At 40.6% G+C, this 22,905-nt stretch overlaps 1 protein-coding gene across 3 annotated transcripts in view; it reads left to right on the top strand.

Annotated features, from left to right (window-relative positions):
* LOC132940214 (3-phosphoinositide-dependent protein kinase 1) overlaps positions 1-22,905 on the top strand; it is a 162,244-nt gene that overhangs the window by 137,574 nt on the left and 1,765 nt on the right. Inside the window, exons 1-7 of one of the 3 annotated variants that reach the window (XM_061007688.1) lie at positions 11,315-11,919; positions 19,254-19,508; positions 20,320-20,362; positions 21,207-21,353; positions 21,476-21,899; positions 22,037-22,556; positions 22,636-22,788. In XM_061007688.1, coding sequence (XP_060863671.1) covers positions 11,734-11,919; positions 19,254-19,508; positions 20,320-20,362; positions 21,207-21,353; positions 21,476-21,899; positions 22,037-22,556; positions 22,636-22,788 — 1,728 coding nt within the window. In that variant the 5' untranslated portion in view covers positions 11,315-11,733. Of the gene's footprint in view, positions 1-11,314; positions 11,920-17,167; positions 17,799-19,253; positions 19,509-20,319; positions 20,363-21,206; positions 21,354-21,475; positions 21,900-22,036; positions 22,557-22,635; positions 22,789-22,905 lie in introns of those variants that run through there. The other 2 variants (XM_061007690.1, XM_061007689.1) reach the window with 2 other exon arrangements.

The raw sequence follows: 22,905 nt of genomic DNA on the forward strand, positions 1-22,905 counted from the left end.
CGTGACGTACCATGTAAGCGCAACCTTGATTCGCCTGAAATGTATTTTTAAATACTATTTACGAGCGAAATTCCAGCCGAGTTTGACACGTATATGGTATATGTGATGCACGTCGCCATTATGTATTACTATTCTGACAAATAAAAAAAAACAACAACAAAATATATTCGCTCACTTATTATAAGATCACGGTCGATGAAGTTGGAACGCTGGCTTTTCAATTCGTTAGCATTGAGATGCTTTTCACTATACTGATTTTATCTTCCGTATTCAAAACTCGACCAGCTAAACTTTCAGCGTTTTAGACTAGAACGATTAATTTTCAATTTTTTCAATTTTTTCAATTATTTTTTGTTTTTTTTAATGAACTTATTTATTAGGTTCACACATTTTTTAAATTCATAATATTTAATGATTTGAATGCTTACAGGCTGACGGCTATACTGTTACGAAGTTATGTAAATTTAGAAACTGTGTGATTCACAATAACCTCAATAGTTTGACTATTAAAACTCGACTAAAATGTCTTCTCTAAATGATCGAATTACACTAAATAGCATGATAAATTCCGAAGTGTTTCGATTCGACCTTATCTCCTTTAACGCTGTGCATACAACAATATTATAATATAATGTAAATATGCACCTATACAGGGTGGGCCGTGGTGTTTTTCCTCGTTATCCCATATATATTATGTTTTACGTGGACTATTGGGGGAAACTTCCACTGCCCTGTATGTAGTCGTTGCATGTTGGCCAAGGACGCCGATATATTACCATTTTATTTTATAGTCGTGTTGGCGCTGCTGTGTATACATTACGCTTTTAACTAAGAAAACGTTAAAAGTTTTCACGCTTATGAAATTTTTCGCTTTTCAGAAATCGGTTTCCGAGAAGAGGTTAGCTTTTTTTATTTTCTATCAGATTACGTCAGTGCACGCCAGAATAGTGTTTCGGAGTACCCGCCGTCCAAGTGGCAGTGATGGTTTACCAAGAATCACGAACTATTTTGTAGTAGCTAATAAAAAAAAATGTTTACCCGAAATAAACATAATTTACTACAATTTTAGACTTTTCCGTATTTCGAATGACTCACGCACTGCTCAAACGGTCGCTCACTAACGAGAACCACCAAGACCCAGTGTATATTATTCATCATTCATTTGATTTTATAGTTATTACTTATGTGGACTAATAATATTATGAGTGTTGGTGTCATGTATTTCTTATAATATTTCGAGCACTACTACGTGGGTTTTAGGCTTTATCTCGGTTATAATAAGTAATAATACACAGTAATAGCATTAACCTACCATATTATGTCCGTATTATTAATATATTATATAGACAGGTAAAATAATACCCTTAAAAGTAGAGGCTGACATATTGTCTGAGCTCACAATCGTTTTTCGATTCATTGATTTACCATTGAATTCAAATGCAACTTTCAACATATCCATTGCAGTTGAAATTATATTTTTTTTTTTTTTTTTTTTTTTTTTATTGGGTAACCCGCGGCAACATAGGCCATTGGGTGTGGGGAGGGCACTGTAGGTTTTATATTGGGTAGGTTGATACACGTGTGTTGTGTTTGGCAGAATTTCTAATGGGGCACCCGTAGGTTTCTGCCGTGCCCCGGGGTGGGGGGATGGCGGCACTTGTTCTCCGGACACCGTGACTTGCACGGAGAAAAATGCCGCCCAGTGGTCGAGGATCGAACTCGGACCGGCTGTGCCGAATCCGTCGCGTTGACCGCTCGGCCACCTTGTCCCCGAAATTATATTTATTATATGCATCATTCGAAACATAGCTAGGTATACTATACAGCAGACTAATAATAACAACACTGTTATAGCTGTTTCTAATGATTCTATACTCTATTATAATGAGATCCGTGCCGGGCGGCAACGTTCAGATGACGTCAATCGCTTCGGCCAAAGCTTCAGAACGAAGCCACGCCCAGCGCTGAAGTTGGCCGCCCGGTACTGCAGATCTAATTTTGAATGGAGTATACAATAGTTTTCATTTGTAAGTCTGCGTGTAAGGATTGTTTTGTGACGTAAAATGGTGCATTTGTAATTGTTAGTGGGAAGGTTTTCTTTTGGGCTGAAGTAATTTTTGAGTTAAACGTGATATGGTATGATTTGTTGTCATTAGTTTTTACTTTTCACTTTTGGTACTACGAATTACGATTATATATCGTGTAAGTATGATTGAAGATTATTGGGAGCTGTGGATTTTTATAAATGAAGATAATGTAGCTCTAATGTCTAAGACATGTTCAGCAACTGGAGTAGTGTGGAAGGGGGAAGTTTTCTTTTCCTGATATACTGTACTACTGTAGCATTTATTATTGATAAAAAAAAATTTAAAAACAGATAGTAACATGATTGTTGGTTAGTGACGAAATAAAACTTATATAGGACGTGGCAATGCTAATTATTATATGCAACGACCTGTATAAATGTATACTAATATGTTAGTTTGGATGTTCAGGATAAACCTAATTTGATAACAAATCGGGACCAGTATATTTGATTACTAGTATGGTCTTCGATCACATATTTGAAAAGGTACAACCCATGACACATTTCATAGACAATGTATAATGCATTTTATATACTATCTATGATGAGTCTCCAAAAGTTTGTTATTCCTTCGTACAATCGTGGTATTACAGGTTTCTGTGTTTTTCGGCGTACCACAGTGGCACAGTATGCCACACACATATTTATTTTGACTTTTGAAAGAGCGCATAATACGAATGTGGATATTACTTAAAAATGTCTGAAAGGAACGTTCCTTGATGAATGCCATTAAGGAGAAATTATTTAAAGTTGCTATTTGCTAGACATGCACTGGTCACCCAGAAGAATTGCACAGTATTATAATAATAGAAAGTATAATGGAAAGAAAAAGAACACCAGGATGACCTCTTATAAGTGAAATTGCGAGTAACCTTTAAAAGTGGAGAAAAAGAGCAGTAAACAAACCTTCGAGTTGAAAAAATAAAATAAATATATTTATAGCATCTAATGGAAATAAAACTGGTATCGACTTATGTTTGGGAGGCTTATTTTGAATAAGGGTGCTTAGGCCAATACGGTTATACATCACATATATATACATACCCTATTCGCTCTTTTATTTATATCGGGAGAGGGTCCCAAATATATTTTTAATGTATGATTGTAGCACTGAATATATTATTATGTATATTATAATATTATATAACATTAATATATTAATAATAGTTATTACTCTCACGAGTCCCGAGTGCGTTATGTTAATATTGTTCAAATTTCTAATTAAAGGAGCACCCATCAAATTCTATCGGCCAGGAACCACAGAGTTTTAATAACGTCTTAACTCGTATTTCGTAATAATAATATGAATTATGACGAATGTTTTTCCAGAGTTATTTTCGCAGTCACGTACTATCAGTTATGACAACAGCCATTTCGATAATATTATAATAATATGTACTGCACAATCTGTATACTTATATAATATTTAAAATACTGTAGGTATAATCGGCTTATTGTAATATTAAAATATTATTATTGATAACTCTGAAAATTACTCGCGACCTTTTACGAGTTCGTGGGGTTAACAGGTGATAGTGACGTGATGGTCACCAAAAACGATAATATATGAACAACAAACGTCTATAGACTTTATTTTCGTTTTGGCTTGATGTAATATTATTATAAATTAAAATGATTGGCGTGCGGCCGATTGATTTCAGTATATTATCGCGTTAAAATTATCTTAAACAATAAATTGTGTACTATTATATGATGTATTAATTTAGGTATACGCAGTATACCGATAGTTATACAATCATTACACATTAAACAATATTATTATTATTTATTGGGTAGTCTGGTACTCCGGCGTTATTTCGTTTCCTCGTTTGTATAATATGCTATTAATGTACTGTCGTCATTCTGAGTTTAATATTATAATATCACATATTATTACGCATTTACGCGCCATGTAGGTATATTATAATAGGTACTATAATGGTACTTATAAGTTATAAGTTACAATATATATATATATTATATATATATTATTATATTGTTATACGCGCGTCGTTAAAAAAACGTTCCAGACGTTCGGGTCGCACAGAATTAATATAAATTACTATACGCACGGCGTACGCGTACCTAAATACTTGTACGAAAATTACTCCAATTTGCCCTCCCCTCCTCTTCGGACCCCTCCCACCCCGTGACCGCCCACAAGACGTCTAGCGCGAGTGAGCAAGCGGGCGGGCGGGGCCCACACAATATAATTGGTGGCGTATATAAATGTTTTATATTATGGCGTATTGTGCGATGATAGTTTTTTATCGTCGCGGTCGGTTCATTGAGTAATCGTATAAAGTATATCAATGACGAGTACGTTTTTTAAGTGTGCCACGGCGTGTTTTCCTCGTGTTTAGCATTCCAGTTAGTAGTCCTGATCGTTGAGCCACACGTGTGTATGTGTTATATTATATGAATTCTATAAATTATATTACCTATACATTGTTGTAATGGTGAGTGTGTGTAGCGAGAAATGAGTTTTACCGATAAAACGGATTTGTTGAGTACATAATATTACGCATAAACGTACATTGTACATTATATTAATATTGTTATTATTATCATAATAGACTATAGTCTAAACAGATATTAACGGAATTAATTTACGACTGGATAACGATATTCACATGTCAGACATGAATACACGATGTCACGTGACAGTTTTTTTTACTTGTATTACAACAATAATATTATTGGAAAACATGTAGATTTATTTTCCGAAACCCGTACTAAAAAAAAAATAATTTATTGTACTACGTCGGTCAGATCATGTCCGCAATGGAAAAGAATGGAACGTGTTTTTAATATATATTATTGTAATGCCCTTGTCGTATAAGGACCCTGTGATTTATGAAAAAAACTCATGCTAATTTATTACTAATTAAAAGAAAAAACCATTTGGTAATAATTACGCAAATAATTGTGCAAATTATTACGGATCTATAATAGCCAATGAACTAATCGAAGGTATACCCTATAGATGGCTATTATAGTCTATACTAATATTAATAATATTATATTATAGTATAGGTATTATAAAATGTCCCCATGGTCTACGTGAAAAATATCTGGTCAAAATTTCGGAAAATACATCTGCAGAAAAAATATCTGGTAAATAGGAAATATATAATCCTACTATAATCCTTTTAAAAATGAATCGATATACATTTTCACGTTACGGCGTTACCATATATATTTTTCATGCCCATACTCAGTACTATTTACATAGGATCTATCCTAATTAGATAATATATGCTCCTTAGGATTAAAAGGTGAGGAGAGGTGTAGAATAGATAACAAATAAAATTGAGTATTTTTGACTGCCCCAGGGGCATCTTTATGGGGGTGGTTAAGGGGGCTGCAGCAACAAGACATTGTTCAAGAAATGAGTGTATAAAAACTTTCAAGTTGTAGCCATCCGCAATTGTCGCCAAACAAGTGTTTGGGGTCGTTGACACTATACATGCTACATACTGCTACATATACTGCTACACTACTGCAACTCTATGAAATTCTTAATGCTACTGGTTAAAAAAAAAAATACAAAATCCAAACTGCAGGTGGGTATAGTCTTTTTATTTTGTCTCATCTAGAAATAGAACGGTTTTCGACCATATGCGTTGCAACCTTACAATATTATTATATGGCTTTTCGTCTTCCACCCGCCACCGCATATACAGCACCATCGCGGCGTTATTGTTGTTCAACTTTTAGAAAGTCGTAGTGTACGCTCTAATTAATTGATATATATTTTTTATCACCTGTATGGCTGTATCATATAATATGTTTGCATACATATTTCGTTTCTTCGGAAAATAAAGTAATATCAATATTGAATGTAGTTATAAGTTATAAGTTACATAATATAAATCCGAGCCCTAGTTATAACACTATGTCCTATATAGGTGTTGCGGATCCGCAGAACGCATTTTTGAAAAACAAAGTATCACAGATGACGGGGTGATTTCCGAACCTACCAACTAGGACATAGTGCATTATAATATATTATTTTATAAAATTATCAATTACGTTTGCCGAACGTTCCAATGTCCTCGTACAGCTATTTCGTAAAATCGGTTATCAGTGCATTGGCGGTGTATAGTATAATACATAATATAATATTTCGTATATTATACAGATTGGGGCCATATGGCTCACATCTCAGGACCCCGAAACGTCAGGTTTGTCAATTAAATTTGTTCACACGGTAACACTTAATCAATTATATTGTGTATGTACATGGGTGTGTGTATGTATGTATCTGCGTGTGAGTGACTGTACTACTGTAATATTAGTTATTTCATTATTTTTGTTCAAATTTTCTAGTTTAGTATATTTTATAAATCCTCGGTTGGCATGTAAGGTAATTTTTATTTTTATTGATTTAATGTTTTATCATTAATTAACAGCGTTTATATAATGTACTAGATGACCCCGTGCTGCACTTCGTTGCCCGTTAAAAATTCCAACTCTATATGAAACTCAAACTTTGTTCAATTCGTTATTTAATAATTTAATATTCGGTGTAATGTTGTTCAAAGCTTAAAAGTGTTCATCTTGAATCTTGAATCTTAAAATACGTATGTAAGCACCACGTTAAAATGCGAAATTTGAAAATGCAGTCTTAGTGCACACTTACATGCGGTGGACGGTGGTACGTAAAAGGTACCGTAAAAATTGCAAGCCTCAAGTTATCATTATTATTTGTTCATAATATCTACTCGTTGATCAGAGTCAGAATTAGGTACATTATATTATAGCCGGGATGCCCTGCGTTGTTCGCGAGACTAGCTTGTAATTATGCAAGCAGTATATTGTCAGGTTATATTATTATTATATATTTTGCAGATTATTCTTATTCTTATTATTATAATATTATTATATTTATTTATATTCACCGACGATTTATACCATCTTAAAGATTTTTAACAGTCATTTTGATGGTTTTGACTAAATATAAAATACAGATCGAAAATTGTATTCAATCGTACTAACTATTTTATTTTTCGTAATCAATTGCAACCCTAAAATAAACAAAAATATATTATTATTATCTCTATAAATAATTCTAGAAATTTGCAATAAAAAAAATTAAGGACCAATTATCGAGATTAAATATCTATAGATTATAGATCCTTGGGATAGTGTAGATTTCTGACGGTAAAAAAATTTTAAATCGGTTAAGTAGGTAGTTTCAGAAAGTTCCCCGAACAAACAAACAATTTTTCTTCTTTATATTAGTATAGATATAGATAATACATATATATAAGTAAATAATATTCTACAAATAATTGCTTGATGAGTTATTGTATAACTATTTTTTTTTTTGTCATTTTTAAATAACGCATTTGTTTTTACTGTCGCAAGATGGCATATACTAACGGCGACAAATCTACATGCTTAGGTATAATCTCTATATAGTTTACGAGCGAGTATAATTAACACATTTACGAAATAGTCGATTGACGATGTGATTTTTGTTGCTCGGGCAAGTGAATTAGTGAAACAACAACCAATAAAACGCTTGCCCATTTGTCGAAAATCGTTTCTGTATAATATTTTAGACGACGACGGTAATATAATGTGAAATTATTTATCAAGTATGGTTTATTATAAACACCTGTTTAAATAAGCGGGGTGGACGTATTCACGGTGTGGTAAGAACGTGGTATATCCAAAAAGTAAAACGATATAATTTATTAGGTATATTAATGTATTAACATAGGTTTTGTATGAATGCGTATGGCGCTGTTGAGTAAATATCTATCGACTAGTGCAAATTAACTTATGTGAAAAAAATTTTAAGTATAAAAAATGTATGTGTATACCTATATAAATTGAACTAGATTGTTTAAAATGCATTGAGCATAAATGTTTGGGTGAAGGAAAAAAACAATTGACGATTTTTCCATAATTCGATTTTAGGTTTGGTCAACGCGGTATATTTATAGCGGTCGTTTCTTTGCAAATTATTTACGGTTTGAATCGATTTCCGGAGAGCGATCCTCGCAGTAAAATTGCAACCAGCCGACTGTGGCAATACGACGAGCTTAGCGAACTGCGGAAAAACTTAAAACAAAACACATAATTATGTACCGTGGCATAATGTAACACGCTGCCGTGTATAGTTGTATAGGACAACCCGTGCCCCCGTTCCGGGAAAACCCACGTGACCAGCTTAGACGGAAAGAGAAATTACCGCGTCGACGACCATTTATCATTAGATCCGCGTGAACAGGGTGCGCGCCCTCTTTTTTCACTCTTTCCCTCGGCCCGATGTATACATATACGTACACAACACGTTATTATATTCGTGTATAGAAAGACGCTATAACCCCTCCGAGTAAGAGTGCAACGACCCTAGGAAGGTTCCGCCACCCCTCCCCGACTATATATACGATGCGTACCGTATTACAAATCCGTCGGCCGCCGCGTGTGCCCTTTCGGGACGGCGACGACGACGACAACGACGAGAATGCTGTGCGCGCGTTTTCATTCACTCGCGACCGCCGCACATTCTTGTCCGTTCGCGCCGCTGTTTGCACAGAGAAACAAGACGACAAGAGAGAGAGATACAGTTATAAAGAGAAAGAGGGAGGGAGAGGGAGGGAGACAGTCAGACAGTTGTGAGTGAGAGAGTGTGTGGTGGTATTATTTCGCATTCCTCAGTGTTATAAGAGCGGAAATTCTTCATAGAAAGTCGGACACCGCCGCCGCCGCCGTACGCGAAACAATGGACGAGAGTCTGCGGCCGCGACGTTTTTACATCACGAATGTGTGCGAGGCGGTCCGTCTGGGCCGGTGTGCCGTGCGTGCAGACTGCAGACTACACATATACACACACATACACACCACCACCCCGCGACAGTGGAATGATCGTAATAATACCTATATAATGCGTTTTTTGTTTTTAAGTATATATATAGATGATATATGTACATAAATACAATATACTTATATACGTGATATGTCGTGTATGTATATTGTATACGCGCGTTATGTGATGTGTACAGGCGCCGCCGAGGTCAACAGCCTAGCTCTGTGAGTCACACGCCGCAATGGCACACCGCCGTCGCGTTGCCAGTGACTCAGACACGTGGTGCGGGAGTCTCGTACTGGAAAACCGCCCCGGATGGTAGAATTTTTAAAACAAAATCACCGGATAGTCTGTAATAAATAAAAAAAATTTGTAAATATATCGAAGAGTGAACGATACAAAAGTGTTTTACAATTTCAGCTGCACGTTATTTAGGCAAATTAATTAAAACAGATTGGATGGCTTCGGTAGTTCACTGACTTTCATTCTGACTTGGGGTGGGTGAATGGGTGATGGTTAGGACTGAACGGCTGCCAATTATTGAGTTAATGTATTACAGCATAGGTATATAATATTGTATTGTTATAGTATCTGTACTACGGTATCCGCGTGTTTTGTTTGATATGGACTGTTTGACGAGGAAACCTTAGGAGATCGTCGCTGTTATACACGATTGGCGTGTGATATTGTCGTGTACACACCCCATGCGGCGGTCGGTTCTTTCGGTTTTAGAAACCATGTGCGCCACATTATATATTATATTCTCGTCAAGAATTGTATTCGCAGAAAATCACACCGGGCGGTGGCTGCAAAAGCGCCAAAACGTTTGTGTCAAAAATCAACAAGTCACGGAGGTGGTGGCAATGGTGGTGGTGGTATCAACTGACGACCTTCGGCAGCGCGTATGTCCGTGAATCATTTTGTTACAACTCTCCAACGAATAAAATAATAATAATACTCCTCCATGCTGTTTACACACTCGCCCGGGTACACACGATAATTAGTAGTGGCCAATGTGTTTTTGTTTACAACGAATGTCGTTTGGCAAACGGACACTACGTATAAATAATATTACAGTACACACTCTGTACTATAAAATGTAATAATATTGTTTTATAGATAATATTGATTTCTAAATTTTTGGCGGTCCGCGAAAACACGTGTTAAAAACAATACCTCTTCAATGCCTAATTATACACAGCATACATTATCGTAATGAAATAATAATATAACCGTTATACAAGTATAATATAAGTGATTGGTTTCTAAAAAAAAACATTTTATTTGACGTTTGTATTCGATGACCTATGACTATAGTAATTACTAATTTTACAATATTGTTAAATTCTACGACCTTCTTTGAAGGTATAGTTCAATGTAATCACTAACGTCCATTCATTTCAAATATCATTCAATTCAATCAGACATATATAAAGAATCGGGTTTTCATCGTGTTATCTGTAATATTTAAGGTAGGTATTGTAATTGATAGCACCAATACTTACTATAGGTACGTGTACCTACTTATTATCGATAAGTAAACTTAGTCAATGGTAATAACTAATAGCCAAATTATTCCACATAGTATTATCATGATTTATTATTATTATTAAGTATATCACGATACGGGCATCACATTTCCGTCTTCCGGCATATAATATAGTAAATAGTCTAAAAATTCTTCGGAACGATGTCTGTGGAATTTTGGATAACATTAAAATATTATTATATACCTAAAAAGGCGCGTGAAAGCAAGACGAGAAAGAATAATGTACAAATAAATAAAGCGTGATCCGAAAAATAAAAACTTGGTCAGACATTCATAAATTCCACTCGGCACTGGGCCGGTCATCGGTGGTGCGGAAGGAGTGGTGCACGCATTTTAAACTTATTTTTCATTCATAAATCGTGTCGGTTTATCCCACCCCTGACCACCGTAAAACGGTAGAAGTAAAATTTTTTCCCGAGCGACGTTGTATTAATCCCGAACGAGCTGGTGTGCTCTGGGGACAGTGACGATTTCCGATTCGTTTCCGGTTGCCGGAGAGCGAGATGGACGTCGCGAACCGAGAAATACGGAGAAGCGACAAATAAATGTAAAAAACTAAATGAAACAAAACAGCAAATAGAAACCGTACGGATAGAACGGAATGCGACGCGTACAAAAGAGAATAACCGTTTTGGCGGGTACTTTGAACGGAGGATCCACTGTATTCCACACGATCGGCGCACGGCGGCGGCGGCAAACGCGATCCGCGCGTAGTCGCGTGTGTACAAGCGTATAACACGGCCAGGTCCGTACGCGCCGCCGCGGCAGTGGGGGACTTTTGCCCCTCCCCCACCGCGCCCCCACCCATGGATAGCCTTCGACAACGACGCCGCCGAGAGTGCGTTGAGCTCGATCAGAATTCAGAGGCGACCACCGGCAGACGGCAGTCTACTACAGTCAGTATTCGAATACCACCGTTCGCGACTGTTCGAATTTAGTCAAATTTCGTATCTAAACAAATTTATTATTTACAAACATCGGAACTATAAAATATTATTATAAACTCAAGTTCGGAAGCGTGAGTTCTGCTTACATCATTCCCGGTGTATAACGTTTGGTTATTTATTTTGTGTTTTTCAATACATCCTTAGTTCATTTTTATTTTATTTAAATTCGTGTATTAAATACCAATATCAATAAAGAATAAAAAAAAAAACTTAAATACCGCATCTAAATCAAGTCAGCACCCAAGAGAATAACGTCGTCCCACCATGGTGAAACGCCGTCAACGCTGAGTTCGTTTCGCCGCTCTCCGCCCTTGTCGTTTACCGCGTTATGGATACCAAGACGTCAAGCTATCATCTAACCCATCACCACCATCATTTACACCAGCAGTCGAAGAAACAAACTTCAGCCGCAGCAGTCATCGTCCGGTCTCGTCCAGTGCAGTTCGCACAAACGTTGGCCAGGGTTTTTCGTATCGGGCGCAAGGAGAAGATATCAAAAAAAGCCGCCAACAAGGTACGTGGGCATGATGCCCAATTATATTTAAAATTTTTTTTACCCAAAGTAGCTCTATTGCCACTTCCGGGGCGCGCACATGTGCCCATTTACAGCGTGGGCGAATTTTCTCGCGCTCCGCATGAGTTTCCATATTTTTTCCTCCCTGTTTTGCCGCCCTCTGAAATTCGGCGGCCAGAACGCGCAGAGCACCCCTGACGACGAGTCTGAGAAAGCGCTTGCGCGAGGCGCCCGCGCTTTCGCGGCCACCGTGTCGTCTGTAACCCTGCGCGCTCATCGTTACGTCACACCGTAACTTGTGACGTATGTAAACATAACCGGATGCTGTCTAGCCGGTCGGTTCACCCTCAGAATCGCAAGAATTTGTCCGGGTCGTCTCAATATCGATTATTTATTTATTATCTCATTTCGGCCGGACTCTTAAGACAAGAGTGGAAAAAAATGCATTAAACCTGGTCTGTCGAATCGGTCGTTCCAGAGGGATGTGGTTTGACCTACTGGCCCTCTTTTAAATTCCCCGCCCCCGCGTGCTTTCCGTCACACGGCCGTGCGGGCGGGCGGGCGGTTTATCGATTCTGAAAAATTCGCGTCTGTCTCGTACACGTCTTGTGTGACGGATACGAAAACCCATGCTCCGACGGGGGACTCGTTATTGCTTGTGCTCGTGCAACAACGTGCGAGGAATGCGAGTTGTGTAATATTCTAATAATAATAATAAATAACGATCGGCGCGCGTGGATGCGTGTGTACCGCCGCCCCTACCACCGTGGACAATGACCCACATACCGAAGGAACGAGAAACGCGACCGCCGCTGTTTTTTTTCACTTTGCCGATATAACATAATAACATGTACCTTATACCTACGCCGGTCCTGGGTTTTCCGTCGCACTCCGATAACGTATCAGTGTGCGCTGTCTACAGTCGGAGGGTATCAGTGCTTTTTTTCCCTCTAATTATTTTTATTTTCCTCGTGATAACATGAATATATACAGAGATCGCGTCATCGCGAATAATAGATAATAATAATAAATAATAATAATAATAAAGCGATTAATATTACGAAATAACGGTGGAGCCGTCTGACGGCCCGTCGTGCCTCCTCCGGCGGAACGATTTCGCGGAAAAATGGGTCGTGTTGTGTCTACGACTGAGAGAGATATTATTAGATATTATTATTATTTCGTACAACAGACAGAGAGAGGTTTCGCGTTTTACGCTGCGAATCATCGTCACATGACACTGCGCCGTGGGGAGGGGATGAGCGTCTGGCGCGAGGGGGGAAATCGTCTGGTTCACTGACGGGGGGTGCGGTGTCGTCGAGTGTCCGACGCGCGCGGGGATCTCCGTTCGCGCCCAGCGATTGTTGTTGTTGTTGTCGTCGTCGTCGTGTATGGCAGCCGCAGACGGTCGGCCAGGTGCAGGCGGCGGGCCCGGTGCGCGTATGTCGTGCCGCCCTGTCTCTATCGCTAAGCAGTAAGCGGCGGCGTCGGCGGACGACAACAATAGGGGCCGCGTACGTTTTTCTTCTCGGCAGTCCGCAGATCCCTGGGCCAGGTGTGAGAGCGAGACGACGATGATGACTACCCAGACAACGTGCTACAGTGCTACACCTGCTTTCACCGGGCGGCGGCGTGTATTGCACGCTTTCACTCGTTCCGCCGAGAAGAAACAACACAACGTGCTTACACGTAATTTACGCTTTTGCGAACGATATTAATATTATATTATTATTATTACGTCGTTGCCGCCGCCGTTGATAAAAATAAGAATAGCTATTTTCGGTGGGAAAAACCGGTGTTCAATGAGTTGGGCTCACAAACATGCGCGTGCACGCACGGTCGACGGCAGCCGTGTGGTTGTGTATATTACCGCGTAAATATATATTATTATTATTACTATTATTATTACTGAAGAAAGAGAGGGAAAAAAAACGCGGGTTGTGTGTGCGTGTGTACTACTATACTATTATTGAGTACAACTATACAAGGAACCCGCGCGCGCGCGTCCATGAAGATGGCATTGAACTTGTCGTCGACCCCGGTGGCCCTCCTCCTCAACGCCTCCCCGCCGCCCTAACAGGGCCGTTGACACCGCCGCCGCCATATGTCCTTGCGTGCGGCGGCGGAGTCGTCGTTGTCGCAGGGTTAACAGCCGCCACCGACACTCGCCCCGGTGAGGGGGAACAAACGACAACGACTCCCGGTAGGTGCCACGCCAGTGTCCTTGATGATCGTCGTGCACGCGTTGTATAAATACACGGATCTGGTGTTATTGTACGAAACTAGTTTGAGCGAGAAAACAGATTGGCGAGGAAAATGTGTAATACACAATATTATTATTACACTAAAGCACACGCTTGCGGCGTCGTTTGGGGAGAGGGTGGATTTAGGAGCGAAAACCTTTGATTGTTTTGAATCACCGACGGCGACGTGATAAATACGGACGTGTCTCACGCGCGTCCGCGAAAGTCGGCCTCGTCGACTTGTAAACAAACCGTAAACAACGGAACAACAACAACGTCGACGACGACGACACACCGCTCTGCTGTCGACGAGACTGCCTTGGGCGTTGGCAAGGTCGTCACCACCACCACCACTACCACCACCGCCACCACCTTCAGTGCTTCTGCGGCGTTCGTCGTTCTTTGCACATCCGGAGAACAATATTATTATTTATAATATTCAGTCAAAAGAGCACCGAGGCCGTTGTTGTTTCCTTTGGGTTTCTGCCTCTACTGATGTTGTTTTATCCATATCAATTAGCCTCGTTATCACTTCTGCAGTTTTTCCGTGGATAATTCCCGTTTTCTCGTCACTGGTGTAGTCATTGTGTTTTTTTATTTTACTTCTAATCTGTTTTTTATTCCGTATGCCGGTCGGTGTACACCCCCGCAATCACGTGCCGTATCGGTACTTGCAACCGCGTCCGGTTCGAGACTATATATTTTGTTACGTCACACGCCGCCGTCGGATCCCCGCGAGAGATAACGCGCCACAAATTGTTGAATGACGCAATTCGGATGCACACACACCACCACTGTGTACACTCGACAACACCGTGTGCGTGCGTGTGGTTTCCGATCGCGTCAATGTTTTGAATGAAATGCGTCGCCGCCGCCCGCGATAACAAACAATACTCACACACACATAATCGACACTCGCGCACACACTCACTTGGCGCTTTCGGTGCCGCCGAATTATAACGATTATTATTATTGTTTTTTTTTTTTCATTTTATCTCGAGCTGCATACCAGTGTCACACACACACACTCACACACAACGTACAGTGATACGGCTTTTTTTTTTTATTCCGTTTTTTAATTAATATTTACGAGACGGACGTTTTTATACGACAACAACACACCGCCTCTGTGTATGAGTGAGATAATACAGCTGAAGTGTATCGTGTATTGGTGCGCGCGCCGTTTTTATAAATTTGTGTTCGAATACGACGCCCTAGTCGTGGCGCGACAGCCACTTCGATGGACGGACGATACGATAACGTATAATAATAACAAACGAAATAAAGGATTTATTCTTCGAATTCGATAAATATATAACGCGTATAACGTCTCGGCCATGCCATGCCATGCCTTTTCTTGAAGTCGAACATCTTTAAAACGAGATTTTTCAAAGAATAATGTCTTTACTTACCGGTGTTGCCCTGTAGTATCGATGCCACCACCTCATCCCCTACCCGAAACACAAACACGCACACGCATTCTGACCAAACCCCGTCGTGTTGTTGTCAAATCAGTGGACGACCGAAATTCCTCATTTTCAAAAACTTTTGTGCATGTTTTTTAACTGTGATATACACATAATTGGTCGAGCTGCAGCAATCTTCCCTGTCACCCATTCCTGTGCGCCCACAGCGGGCCGCCCCTAGACCATCCAAAAGTCTATATCGATTTATGCAATGTTCCTGAAATAAAAAAAACAACATGGGCCCAAAATCTATATTTCGTCTGTCTTCGTCATACATCGTGTATAACAACAACAACAACAACAACAACAACGATTATGTGGGTGAAGGTTGCGTGCCGCGCGCCGCGCGCCGCCGCCACTGCTGTCGCAACTGTTAGTACGCAAAATAATATTATATACCATTATATAATGGAAATATTATACGCATCGATTTCACAACGGAGTTTGTAGTACAATAGCAATGTGCGGTTAGTTTTTCTTCTATTCGAAACGGAAGAAATCAGCCTATATTATAACGTCACGTCGCCGTGTGCGGGCGGGTGGCGGTAACGCAATTGTAATTAACTGCAAGAGGAAAACCAACGAAATAACCGAGTAGTGTTTTACAGCAAAATTTCGTTGACTACATAATATATCATATGCACGTCTGTTGAGTTTGAATAATATAGGTAGAAGCGGTGTATAAGCAGTGTTTTTGTGCGCGTGCGTGCGCTCGGTTGTTTACGTCGGGCCGCCACCGCTGGATTTCGAACGCTCGAAAAATATAGGTCAACCGTTGGCGTTTCGTGCGGTAATATATACATACAACGGCCTATGTATAATACGTACGTGTATATGTTCTATATCATAATATGTATATAATGCATTCGTCGCCACTGTTGGACAGGCGCTGGGGTGTGGCGAAAACGGTTTAAAAAAAAGTTTTATGACCAAGTAAAACGGAAACTGCTGCAATGTGTTGTGGTGTGTGTATTTAGTATTATAGTAATATGTACTGTGTACAGGTGTAGCGAAATTTAATATTTTTTTTATTATCATAACGACCGGCACGTGGAGGAAGGCCGTGCAGGCGTTCCCTTCTGCTCTGTCACTGCTCCCCACCCGGCAATCTCTATGAGTTCAATATTATGTACAGGCCGTAGTGGCAAAAAAAAAACAGCCTTTTGGCCTGCCACCAAAACGCATAACATAATAATCGTCAAAAACAACACACAAACAAGAAGCACGCACATACCGAGACGGCTGGACGGCTAAAAAATATCGTTTTCCATTCTCCTTCGACGACCTACGTTCTTAAAAAACATATAGAGGTGATTTTGACGGTGTAACGTGGATAGTATAATATTAAAATGTGTGTATAACTTGTGATAACGCGATCGTTGAGATCCGGGTACCCCTAACACTGTGGTGGGGGGGGGGGGTGTAATGGAGGGGCTAGCCGAGGTCGTCATCTTTACACGAACGCAGCTTCCCGGGGGTGTTTGGACGGAGAGGGGAGTGATGGTCGGGTTATGGCCGAAACACGAAGCGATTGGCAATATTGTGTGATGTACTGTGGAGCCGTCCGAGCCGAGTAGTCGTGCGGATATAACGGGTTTTCCGTGTTTGTGCGCTTTGGTTACGAACAAATAAAACGTGTTGCCGGCATGCGTGTGGCCTGTCGAACGAATTCCGATCGAACGCCATAACATATTACATAATAGTATGTACACCGACGAAGCGGATGTTGTACTCTCGGTGGCCCCCGGTGGGGCCGTGTGATTTTTTTTTGACGAATTTTTGGCGTCGGTTTCTCCTCATCTTCCCATCCGATACGCGGAAACGAGTCAGAACCGCGGTGTACGCGATTATAATATATAACGTCCGTTTACGTCATAATCTACGCCAACAGGCGGGTGGACAAGTAGCAGAGGGATATAGGGTTGTTTTATTTACTCCCACTCGCGTCGGCGGCGCATACACGCCGAATCCCACGCAATTACGTCACGGGCGCGCGCTTGTGTGTGTGGTGTAACGCACCGACGAAAACGCCCGCGACACACTGACATCGTTGTTGCGGGCGCGCGTCGTCGTCGTCCTGCAACAGAGCACCGAGCACCAGTAATAGTTCATATCGCGCGCCGTTGTGAAATAATATTGTCGCCGCCTCTTCAAAAACCTCTTCACTTCCGTACGTAATACATCATACCTACTAAATAATATAATTTATATCGTCACTATTTTTTTTTGTTGCTAAAATTACTCAAACATTTTTCTATTATTAGTTCTCTCGCTCCCTCCCTCATCCCTACCGTCACGTATGTCGTCCGTCGACATTTCGTCCGTGTAGCATTCCGCACAGGACATCGCTCCACGGGTGCGTGCCTGCAAATCGTGCGTACGTAAACCCATATATATACACGCTCGATATACCTATATACACATGTGCGTGTCGCCGCCGTATGGAAAAGTATGCGATGTGAACGCGGGTGGCCGCCGCCAATAGCAGCAGCGGCTCGCGGCGTACATAACTTTTTTATCGTTCCGAAATAGAGAATCGCGCGCGGGGTCCGGCGCGGCGTGACGGGGTGCGCGCGTGGCGTGTCTGGGCGGCCGGGCCGAGCGTGTTTGGCACGGCACACCGTCTGGCCCGGGTCACAGGGTCGCCGTCTGATAGCCGTCCAAAAGACGGCTCTAGCGCCCTCCGTCGCGCTAAAAAAATCGTCTCGTCGTCCTCTTGTCGCCCGACTTTTAATGCCGCAGTGAAATAATATTATAATCAAGTATAGATCGCATCGCTACGATCCGACGACATTTTAGTACAACCCTTGCCCTGAACGAAAAACAGCTTTTGTATGCGTTTATGTGTGTGAAACGTAACACAACATATCGAAGCATTTCGCATAATGTGTTGCGTGATGTTGTGTAAAAACCGGGGTACCTACTTTCCATATTATTATAATATTCTCCTCGCCCAACGCCATCCGGAAACGACTCGTATTATTATTGCGAACCATTATGATACAACTATGTCGGCATGTACCACCGCAACCTTGCAAACTATGCGCCGAAGCCCCTGAATGCATTTCGATCTGTTTCGTAAACGCCGTGTTATAATTTGCACGATTTCTAAACAAAGGTCGCGCGTACCGGGCGGTGAGATTGTACTGCATAAAGCTCATTGATGATGATGCTGTTGCGCTGCTGCAGCCGAGTCTTTTTATTAAATTATTATTACTTTTATCATCGTATACTAACGCGTTAGACGAATAAATTTGCTAAGACAACGACAGTATACTATTTTTTTTTCGCGAATTCTACTGTTATGTCTTTCTTTTTATTTTTTATACATTACGTTTAGTATTTCGGTCGTCGTCGCGGCCGCCGGGCGGGAAGAGAGTGTCTCTGACGTTGGGCGACTTGCCAAATGACGTCAGAGGCCTCCGCAACTACCACTGCCGCCACCGGTGTAATGTTTTTTTAAGTTTAAGTGTGTGTATGTCGGGTGGAGATCACGGCGGCGGGTGTTTGATTTTCTCGACGAACCGGCCGTTCTTTCCGCGTGCACGTCTCAACTCACGATTTTTTTATTATTTCAGTTTTGCATATAAAATTAAGTATTACATCGCCTTCTTATTCTCCACAGATAGCAGCAGCTAAATCGTCCTTCCACCACCAATCGCAGCAACAAATCGTCGTCATGCCGCCACCTCCGACTATGCAGACGGCCACACAACCGCCACCATCAACTCAGGCCACCCAGACGTCCCAGGTGGTGCAAGTCAACGGTGGTGGTCAGTCTTTGAACGCCGACAAGATCGTCAACATGATGCCAGTGACGAAACGCAATCCAAAGGATTACATTTTCGGAAAGGTCATTGGCGAGGGCAGTTACTCGACTGTAAGTATTCAAATATAACCACTGCGTTCACTACATAATATATTATAATCTATATACATAACTCGACCGTGAAATCACGATTCACCTCCAGCATTATTTATCAGATCCACAATAATTACGTGCATTGCCTCCAAACAATTTCTGTCATGATATAACACACTTGCCTCCACAAAAATCATAAAAATATAATACTGCATACTAAAGTATACATTTGCCAACAGCGCACCACCTTGACGACCACAAGTTTTTCGTGTAGGTAATTTGTTTATTATTATACTCTCTCCACAAACAACACCTACGAATGCAAAATTCCTTATCGTCATACGGTCTAACCGACCTCCGCTAACATAATTACTCGAACGATCTATTTTTATGCGGTTTTTTTTTTACATCGTTGTCGACCTTTCCGCCGGTTCGCCAAACCCATTATCATCGACACGCGCCACTCATTTCGCACGGCGGCGTGTCTGGACCTTACGTGGCCGCACATGCGTTATTTTATCGGGGAAAAAAACATTTCTCGCGTCCGAAAACATTGTCGCTGTCGTCGTGTTACCGACCCGTGTGTCCTCAAAAAGACCTTTGACTCTGGTATCGTAATAGTGTTTCACCTATAGGTATAATAAACGTTGTAACACGCTCGGCGTAAACTCATTGACCTTGGCTACAACTGTTTTTAGACCGGTTCAGTGACCGACGTGTTATCATCATCATCACACACACACACACACACAACACTAAATACAGCAGTAATAATACTGTATATCGTTCATAACGTGTACATTAAATGCTATTGTTTTTATCTTTCCAGGTGTATTTGGCCAAAGACATACATACAAATCGCGAACATGCAAGTGAGTGTCCATTCGTTAAGTTAATGACCGTATTATACATTGTACAAATATAACATTCCGTGTACCATACTACTACCACTACTACGGTTATAATTGGGGTTATATTCAATAAATGTGTCTGTAAATGGGGAATGGGGTAAACCACGCAATGAATCATGTAAATGGGGAAATATAGCGACTTATTACTACGTTATATTGCTTGCTACCAGTGTGAGTAGGAGGTGGAGTATTGGTGGGGTGGTGGAGTTCCACACATGAGTTTTGTCACTGCGCGCGTGTGTTCCTTTACTGCATTTTATCGAAATAAAATTCGCGACCTCAAAATGCCGTTATTGTCGTATGTGCGTATTTTTTTATAGTCCAATATAATACTATTCTACAAGGATGTGTCAACCACGTGTCAACCTTCGGCGATGTCGGCGCACAGTGTTCGCTTCGGGCACGGGTATTATTACCCTTGAACAACGGACGTTTACGATAAAACGCACGCTTATTAGTCGGCCATTAATATTTATATGACTTCTTCGCTTAATTAGTACTGGTGTTAATTTCCGTCGATTTTTTTTATCGCTCTTTCTGTGTACAACGTTATCGTTGTACAAAAAATATAACTTACAACCACTTTTCGTCGTAAAAGAGGGAGACCCCCCCCCCCCCCAAAAAAAAAATCATGTAAATTCGTTGTCGCTTGGTAGTATTTCCCATCCCCGCACCCTTAATGACGATACGTATTTCGCACTCTTTACTATATCCAAGTCTACTAAAATAATTAATAATATATATATAATATATTATAATACCGGTGATCATTTTACTGACGATAAATTTTGTTTTGATTTTACAGTTAAAGTCTGCGAAAAACAACAAATCATCAGAGAAAAGAAACGCGAACAAGTACGTCGTGAAAAGGACGCTCTCAATATTCTCAGCAATTCAGGATCCAGTCTTTTCGTCAAGCTGTACTGCACGTTCCAAGACGCCGAACGACTCTGTATCCTTTTCAAACTATCGCCTATATGAATATTAAATTGTACACAAATTTTATATTAGGCTATATGTCTCTCATAGCCGGTTGCTCACTTTTGTGGTGTTTTCCTTAACACTTGCTTGTAGATTTTGTTATGTCATACGCAAAAAACGGTGACTTGCTACCGTACATAAATAAAGTGGGCTCGTTCGACGCTGCTTGCACTCGATTTTACTCGGGCGAAATCCTTCGCGCCCTGGAGCACCTACACGACCTAAACATTATGCATAGGGACCTGAAGCCGGAAAACATATTGCTTGACCACAATATGCACATCAAGGTGGCCGATTTCGGGTGTTCGAAAATACTCGAACAGCCCGACGCTGTGGACAGCAGATCTATTTTGGACGAAAACAATCCCCGGCAGCGGACTAACAGTTTTGTCGGAACTGCCCAATACGTTAGTCCTGAACTGTTGACCGAGAAAACGATTTCGCCCAGTTCTGATCTTTGGGCTCTCGGCTGCATTATCTATCAAATGATTGCCGGTTTACCTCCCTTTCGATCTAGGTATGTATCTATATTTAGATATAATATTTGATACACCGCTGTTTCGTGTTGTTATAATATAAAAAAAATATGTAGTTCATTGACAGTGTATAATAATGGCATTATTATTATTTATTAATCAAATTCCCCTTGTGCAGGAGTGAATACATGTTGTTCAAGAAAATTCTGAACCTCGACTATGTGTACCCGGACGGATTCAATGCAGATGCCAAAGATCTGGTACAGAAACTTTTGGTGCTTGATCCAAACGAACGCCTTGGCACCAGGGATGACCAACGGTACACTTCAATCCGCTCACACCCGTTCTACAATGGCTTGGACTTTGACACGCTGCATGTAACAAATCCACCACCTATATACCCTTACCTACCCGGAAATAGCGAAGGCCAAGAGCTTCGTAGTCAATACCGAGTTCCTGATCATTTAGAACCGGGCCTGGACGACAAACAACTGACCCGGTTACTAGGTCTGGATGGCCAAAGCAGTTCCACGACTACCCCAGCCCCTGTACCTAGACCGCGCAAACGATCCGGCATTCTTCATATGGATGACGAAGAGAAAAAACACCAACTGAACCAGCAAAAGTGTAACAGTAAATGGCATGGTTTAGTAGAGGGAAATCTGATTGTCAAACAAGGATTGGTCGACAAGCGAAAAGTGAGTTTTGTTGTTTGATATGTTTCAATGAGTGCATTCTATCATTTTTATGGTATTCATTTGGTCCTTTCATTTTTAGGGTCTTTTTGCCAGAAGACGTATGTTGATGTTAACGATGGGTCCACATTTGTATTATGCCGATCCAGTATCTATGACTTTAAAAGGAGAAATACCTTGGAGTCCACAATTGCGTGTGGAACCTAAAAATTTCAGGATATTTTTTGTTCATACGGTAATTATAATTTCTATCTTATTTTTTAATTATATTTTAATGTAGTACCTATTTTGGTATACTATTTTACCTAATTAGTTATTTCAACTTTTTTGATATTTTATTTTGATTATTTGA

Source organism: Metopolophium dirhodum, chromosome 3 (assembly GCF_019925205.1).
Source record: "Metopolophium dirhodum isolate CAU chromosome 3, ASM1992520v1, whole genome shotgun sequence".
Lineage (NCBI taxonomy): Eukaryota > Metazoa > Arthropoda > Insecta > Hemiptera > Aphididae > Metopolophium > Metopolophium dirhodum.